The sequence below is a fragment of the Carassius auratus genome, unplaced genomic scaffold (genome assembly GCF_003368295.1).
Source record: "Carassius auratus strain Wakin unplaced genomic scaffold, ASM336829v1 scaf_tig00032281, whole genome shotgun sequence".
In the NCBI taxonomy this organism is placed as follows: Eukaryota; Metazoa; Chordata; class Actinopteri; order Cypriniformes; family Cyprinidae; genus Carassius; species Carassius auratus.
In genome coordinates, this window is record NW_020525989.1 from 29,470 (window position 1) to 37,189 (window position 7,720).

The following is a 7,720-nucleotide window of genomic DNA, read 5'->3' on the forward strand; positions in this document are numbered from 1 at the left end:
TTCCCCTTACTTCACTGTAGGATGACATTAACTTGTAGACTCTTCAAATAAAATGAAGAACAGTGGGGTTTGGTCGTGGGATTATGTTTTCCATAATGATTAAAATCAACTTAATATGTAAAAGTTTTTTTTTTTTTTCATTCAACTATACCAGCCATTTCAAAATGGCAATGTGAATATTTGTTCTGCCCTTATGGTCAATAGGAGCAATAACATTGGTCACTCTCTGTCACATGATCATGAATTGATCTTTTTATTTTTATTAAAGTAGTTTTGCCAGTTTGTATTAGAGAGAGTGAGTAGTTGGGATGCTTACGGTACTTTTTATTTTTTGTATATTGTAAAGAATTTCTTATGACTAAATAATAAAAATCATAAACAATACATAATAATTATATGTGAATAAAAATAATTTCCTCATTGTGAATAAAAATATTCAAACAGGTAAACAATATTTTCCCTCTACCTTCACTTTTATTTTTCCTCCTGACTGCAACATACAAGAATGAAACTAGACTGTAGGAGCCTTGTCTGACCCTCACAGATTTGTTTTATTTTGTTTAAATTTAAATATGGTTTCCTCCTTTAACAAGGACTGTAATACTTCCCTAAGCACCTATCTGACATTATATGAAGAGTACTTTGGTCTCTTGTGTTTGATGCTTATTTTAACGGTAATTTTAGACGTTCTGGGAAGTACCCTGCCCCCACAGACCATCTGTTTGTACTGTACACACAGCAGGTGGGCCATTTCTATTGTGTTCGATTTTATCATAAATGAAAGAGGAAACAGAGATGGGTTGTGCGATGCCAGATGGAGTTTGAATAAAATGTGAACAATAAAATACCACTTCTAAGACATTTATAATTAATTTATTTTTTACTCATTTTGATTTGAGAGTTTAAGCTTCAGTGCAAGATCTAAACGTGTGTAAAATATAAGTAATTTATCTTGTAAATTTAAAACCAACATTCCCCCTCAATTTTATGTCACTGGTGTCAGCAGGGTTAAAGTTGAGTTGTAACTGTGGAATATACATTTATGACTCAATTATGTGATGCCATTGCTCTTAATTTATTAATAGATGTGACATGGCCTGACCAGAGTTGTTAAAAAGAGTTTGTTTCAGCGGATGTGGGGTGTAAACAAGTGAAAGGGGAGATGCAAACAGTCTCACAACCCACAGACATGGGTTTTCCATTCTCAAAAGAAAAGCAATACTTATTCACGTTCACTAAGAATAAGGTATCATATCATTTAGACGTCTTTGTTATTTTGTATTCATATAGACCTCAGAAAGTACCTAAGCTTTATTATTAAAAAAAATATAGACCTAAGAATGAGTAAACAGGCAGAAGACAAAAATAGAAATATACAGAGATGGTAGTGAGAAAGACTTTCAGCTATTATCTAACATCACTGTTGATGTGTCAGACTACATAAAAATTTCAGTATTACATGAGGGAAACTTGTTATTCCGGATTATGGAGTGTGTCTCCATAACCAGACTGTCATGGCCAAAAAGGAACTGAGTTTTATGATGCTCTATCTAAGTGTGTGTCAGCACAAAAGATTTATATGCAGTAAAAGCTCAGCTTAATGGAAAAACTGAACAGAATTAGACACTGCATTACTTACTGTAAACAGTTAAGAATGTATAGTCATGTGGACAAAATAGTTTATCTGTTTATATCAGCATGGAGACAGTTATTGGTATTGCTTTTCTCTGACATTAGTCCAGTAATAATGTGATAAACATTTAAAACATTTGCTGTAGATTTATATTTTCAAAAAGACCATGCAGCAGGAATAGGCCTTCTAATTTATACCAAGTTTCTTCCAACACACACCTGCATGCAAATATAGTTCACAGTAGATGTTATGCAAAGCTTTGAAAATGCAAACCGTCTCATATCTTTTATGGAAAGTACCATTTGGAAAGTTGGACAGTTTTCATTGCATCTATGTAATGCGTTGCATTTGTGCAATTCTGCGCAGAACCTGAGTTCTGAGTTTTGTTTTTTTTTGGAAAGCACATGAGGTTATTCATGCACTGTGACACACTTTCCAGCTCCGTTTATGAGCAAAAGCAAGATGTGTTGTGGTGTATGAAGGCTACTGGCTGAAGTCTGTTGATTTGCGTGTGGTAGGTGTGTTGCGAGCGCTTACGTGTGTGTGGGTGGGTTGGTGGTTTAGGTGAGGGGCATCTTGTCCCTTAACTTCGTACCTTACATCAAACTAATGTTTTAAGTTCATCATCTGAGACCAAATCAGTTTTGTAGGTCATGGTGCTCATCCTTCAAGCAGAATTAACTAAAATGATTTAATTTTGTTCAAGTCTGCATTAAAGTTCCAAATACCAGTTACACACCCCTTATTTTATTTTTAAAGGTTGTTATGTGGCGTTATTTTGTTAAACTACTTTAAATTACAGCCCACTCACAATAATGGCAAAGCAAAAAAAATATTTTTTACACCTTCGCAAATTTAATAAAAAGGAAACACTGCAAAAATGACATTGCACAAGTCTTCATAGCCTATGCTTGAAATTTAGATCAGGAGCATTCCAGTTTCACTGGATCATCTTTGAGATGTTTCTATACTCCGACTGGAGTTAACCTGTGGCTAATTCAGATGATTGGACATGATTTGGAAAGGCGCACACACACCTGTCTACATAAAGTTTAACAGCTGAAATGGATGTCAGAGCAAAAACTAAGCCATGAGTTTAAATGAATGGCCTGCAGAGCTGAGAGACTGGGTTGTGCTGAGACAGATCTGGAGAAGTCTACAATTAAATTCTGCTGTGTTGAAGGTTCACAGGAGCATTTGGCCCCCATAGTCCTTAATGGATGATGTCTGAAACAATCAGGACTCTTCCTAGATCTAGGCTCCTGGCCAAACTGAGCAGTTGAAGGAGAAGTTGCTAGGTTAGAGAGGTGATCAAGACACTGATAGTCACTTTGGTTGAGCTACATGATCTTATATGAAGATTGGAGAAACTTACAGAAGGACAAACATCACTGCGACACTCCATCAATCTGGGCTTGATGGCAACGTGACCCAACACAAGCTTCCCCTCAGTAAAGATACATGAAACCCTGAATGGAATTGACAAAAATACACCTGAATAAATCAGACAAAAAAAAAAAAAAAAAAAAAAAATCTGGTCTGATGACCCTCAACTCCTTATTTATGTCTGAGGGAAACCAAGCACAGATTATCACTAGCATAATAATAACGGTGAAGCATGGAGGCGACAGCATCATGCAGTAGGGTGTTTCTCAGAGGTAGAGACTGGGGAAGTGATCAGAGAAGGCAGGAAGCTGAATCTAGCTAAATACAGAGATTTCCTTAATGCAAACCTGGTTCAGAGTGCTCAGAACCTCAGACTGGGCTGAATGTTCACCTTACAAAATCTGAGTTTAATGAATTTAAACAAACGTCACTATAGATTTCAAGATGTCATGATTATAGCAAAGATGAGTAAAGCTGCAGAAAATGTCTCAGTGGTAAATCATTTACCACTCGTATGTGAAAAAAATGGCTGAAAGTGTGAAGTGTGTTTGTGGCTAAACGTGCGATTCACAATATAGAAAATATTTGCATGGCATGTTCACTTCATGCAAAGACACAAGGTTGTAGTTCAAAGAGAATGTTTTCCATATAAACTCTTGGAAAATAAACTCGCTAGGCAACTTTTCACTCCATATCCAGCTTTCTGTCATTTGATCTAAAATTATATCATAGGCTACTCTGTTCTGTTTTATATTCTACTCTTCATTTTCTTAAAATACTGATATTAAAATATTGATGATGTCTGATATGTTTCTTTTCTTTTCTTTTCTTTTTTTTTTTTAACACGCCACACTGTCTCATGTTTCATCTTAACGTTTGCATGCACACTAATAAACCCCAGCAGGGATGCTGTTTTCTAACTTTAGTTTCTTCAAACACGTGCGCAAAAAAAGCTTGTTCGCTTTAATCGCGTTATAAAAACGGCGTTCGCGTTGATAAGATGTGTCAGCGCTATTTTCCTCAGAAACCTTGGAATAAAACGCAGGACTTCGAAAAACAAACAAAAAATCACAGCAAACGCAAATGATGATTGAGTTTTAGCAAGCATTTTCTGCGCTTCCATTAAACGTAGGCTATTAAATGAAAAAAGATGCAAGTAGTCTGGCTGTGTCCTACCTATTTAATTACTACCAACCCACATCACCGGAGCTGCAACAGCAATGACGCCGCCTTTTTAGATTTCGTCTCTATGTGAAGAGACATACACATAATATTATTCTCAGAAATGTCTCGGATTATGATTTCAGACTATTCTGGCTTTTAACGAATATGGTGTTTCGTGTATTTTTCTGTTTATGTCTGTGGCTTTTGGGAGGTAAGTAATTTTTTTATTGCTTCAATTATTCCCTATAGACTATACAATCAAACTCCGTGTTCTAACAGTTTGATGCTTGTTAAACGAAAACGTCATCTTCGTTTAATTTTCGCCTTTAGGAATTGAAAATTTAGACCCAGGGATGTTAAAAGAATAAATGGAATGTGCAGTTCACAGCACTTTAAAAGATGTAGCCTACAGTTTGCCAAAAAATATTAAACTTAATCTACAGCCTACGTGCCATTTAATCACTTTAGTTTTTAGCTCAAAATTGTCATTTGCTCTCCATCATGTGTTTCCAAACTTGTAACAGTTGAACATGGAATAGCCTTCAAAAAAGTTATTTTGCTGTTTCCTCTTTTTTTTAAACATTCACAAAAATGGGAAATAGAGTATAGCACCAAAGAGAATAAACCCATATTTGACAACTAGTGAAAAGCATAATTTCTTCACCTGTATGTCTTTCATGTTCTTTATCTGTGGAACACAAAGTAGATATTCTGAAGAAAGATACGTCAAACAAAGAAGATAAATCGAACAACAATTGACTTTCACTGTATATTGACAAAGAAAACACAGAATATCTTCTCTTGTGATCCATAGATGGAAATCAGTCACAGGTTTGGAATGACATGAGGGTGAGTAAATGATGGCAGAAACTTAATTTTAGGAGAACTGTCCCTATCCCAGCATTTCATTACCATGTTGTTTATTGTATAAACCAGTTGTGTAAAAATCAAGCTTGATTCTTTTGTTCTATTTTTTCATACTTGTAAATACTTATGTTAAAGAAATTGTAATGGAGATTTATTTTTGTTTTCAAATAAAGTCTGAAAGATATCTGAGGTTATAATCTGTGACTGTTTTGTCGACTCTTTTCTTCAGGTGTGTCTGATGTTTATTCAGATGAAAGAGTGATATCAGTGATGGAGGGAGATTCTGTCACGTTAAACACTGATGTTACTGAACTACAGCAAGATGACCAGATTCTGTGGACGTTTAGATTTAATAGTTCAGAGACTCGTATCGCTGAAATCTATAAACAGATCATCTCTATATATGATAATAAAGATAATAATGAGATATTTAGAGGCAGACTAAAGATAGATGAGCAGACAGGATCTCTGACCATCACAAACATCAACAAATTACACTCTGGACTTTATAAACTACAGATAATCAGAGGAGAAATCAAACACAAGAGCTTCAATCTCGCTGTCTATGGTGAGTAAACTGAAGAAATCATATTGAAAGAGTTTTTAAATTTCAAATAAAATGTAAAAGTGACCATCTGGAAGCACATTGTTATTGATCTACGATGATTGGACAATCCTAAAAGACACTGTTAGCAATAATTGACTGTTCCTGTTTTTCTTTCATGTTTTTTTTTTTAGGCATTCTGCCTGTTCCTGTGATTATCAGAGACTCTTCACAAAATGTTTCATCATCATCATCATCAGTGTCCAGATGTTCACTGCTGTGTTCAGTTGTGAATGTGAGTGCTGTGACTCTCTCTTGGTACAAAGGAAACAGTTTATTGTCCAGCATCAGTGTGTCTGATCTCAGCATCAGTCTCTCTCTACCTCTGGAGGTGGAATATCAGGAGAACAACATCTACAGCTGTGTGATCAACAATCCCATCACAAACCAGACCACACATCTGGACATTAGTCAGTTTTGTCAGTCAAATTCAGGTATGTGAGTATTTGTGTCTTTTACACTGGGCGTATTTACTGTGCCCGAGTTGCTTTCACTTTCAACTGATAACTGCTTGTGTTAAAACTCCCTTAGAGTCTAACATTGGACTTTTTGACAGTTAATAATGTCAGGCTGGTTTATCAGTCAAATGTTTTAATGAGATTGAGATGTTGAGTTGAATTTACAACGGCTCACCCATATTAAGCATTTTGACTAATAACACCTTTTCAGGTGTGTTTGTGTGTGTGCTCTTAATATTGGGTTTCCAAGCACATTATATAAAGTTTATATTCCTAGCTATATAAATGATAGAAATGAAACTTCACAGACAGACAGAGTGTGTATGAGGAAAATCATCCCAGCTAACAAGGAACATTCACTAATGTTCTGTAAAGGGTAAGATAGATGTTATGATGAAACGTTCTTTAAATAACATTTTTGGAACATTCATATAAAATTATCTGACTTATAAATTTTGATATTCATTCTTATGATGTTGAACTTGAGATAACATTCTTAGAACAATGTTCTTTGAATGTCTTCATGATGTCTTTACTGAATGTTATGGTCATGGCTGAGTGGACACATTCTAAGAAATACATTTTGGGAATATCCATTTTATTCTTGATAAATGTTATCATTAACCTTCTTGGAAGGTAAAAAACTAAAATAAAGTCAGAACAATATGCTTTTATCGAAACCCTTCAACACGAAACCTGAACATTTTTAAAATATACATCTCCAGCTGGGAACTTGCTTTATTCACTTTAGAGGAGTACACTGAGCAAGATGTGGAGTTATGTTTTTATTTTGTTCATCTCTGTCACTTACAGTAGTCTAATGACTGTTTTTGTTTTATCCACTACAGAATCCAACCAGACTTCTCTTCTTTTAGTTGTGTTTCTCTTGGTCTTGCTGCTGTTAGTGATCTCAGCTGTAGTTGTGATGATGATCTGTCGACGCAGAAACTACACACAAGCTAAACAAGAGGGCAAGTATTACATACAACTAAATATATAGAAGTGTCAAAAAATCTTGGAAACACAATATCGGTTTCTTAAACTTGTTTATTATTTTATAAATAATTATTACAAACAGCTCCGAGTAATGAGGAGGAGGTTGATTACACTGAAGCAACATTCGTTAAACATGAAGATCAGGATACGGTAAGATATGTTTGCTAACCTCTGCTCTAAATCTCTTTACTTGTAGAAATCTTGCTAAGCTGCTGTAGTTTGTTTATATACATGATGTATACACTCAGACATCATACACAGTTTATAAAAATCTGGATTTAATGGTTCTTAATGTGCTTTTGCTTGTTTTCCTTTGTGGATCGAGTAATGAATCTATTGGAATCATTGCAATTGACTGTCCATTAATTCTGCATTTTCTGTGCATGTGCTTATATCGTCAAAAAAACTCCTATGAATAGACTCTGAATCCTATGAGACACTTCTTTAACTATTTTAACTTTTACTATTTTTTACTATTTCTTTTACTATATTAACTGTTTTTGTGGGAATAAAAATAACCCCATCTCACATAGGTTTTTTTTTTATTATTGATTTTTTATTATTTGTGTATTATTGGTCATTTTCATATTCTGACTGTGCTTTAAGCATGTG

General features: G+C 34.8%; 1 protein-coding gene across 1 annotated transcript; it reads left to right on the forward strand.

Moving 5' to 3' along the window:
* Positions 1–5,208: 5,208 nt before the first annotated feature.
* Positions 5,209–7,318, forward strand: LOC113080864 (SLAM family member 9-like). Its single transcript, XM_026252915.1, has 3 exons — positions 5,209–5,618; positions 5,789–6,088; positions 6,961–7,318. Exons 1-3 carry the CDS (start codon positions 5,321–5,323, stop codon positions 7,110–7,112), a joined length of 750 nt encoding a protein of 249 aa, XP_026108700.1. The 5' UTR covers positions 5,209–5,320; the 3' UTR covers positions 7,113–7,318.
* Positions 7,319–7,720: the final 402 nt, after the last annotated feature.

Bases quoted from the DNA above. Each gene is read 5' to 3' on its own strand.
- LOC113080864 (XM_026252915.1), top strand. From the start codon at position 5,321: ATGGAGGGAGATTCTGTCACGTTAAACACTGATGTTACTGAACTACAG. The intron at 5,619-5,788 runs GTGAGTAAACTG...TTTTTTTTTTAG, and splicing joins CTTCAATCTCGCTGTCTATG to GCATTCTGCCTGTTCCTGTG. The intron at 6,089-6,960 runs GTATGTGAGTAT...TATCCACTACAG, and splicing joins GTTTTGTCAGTCAAATTCAG to AATCCAACCAGACTTCTCTT.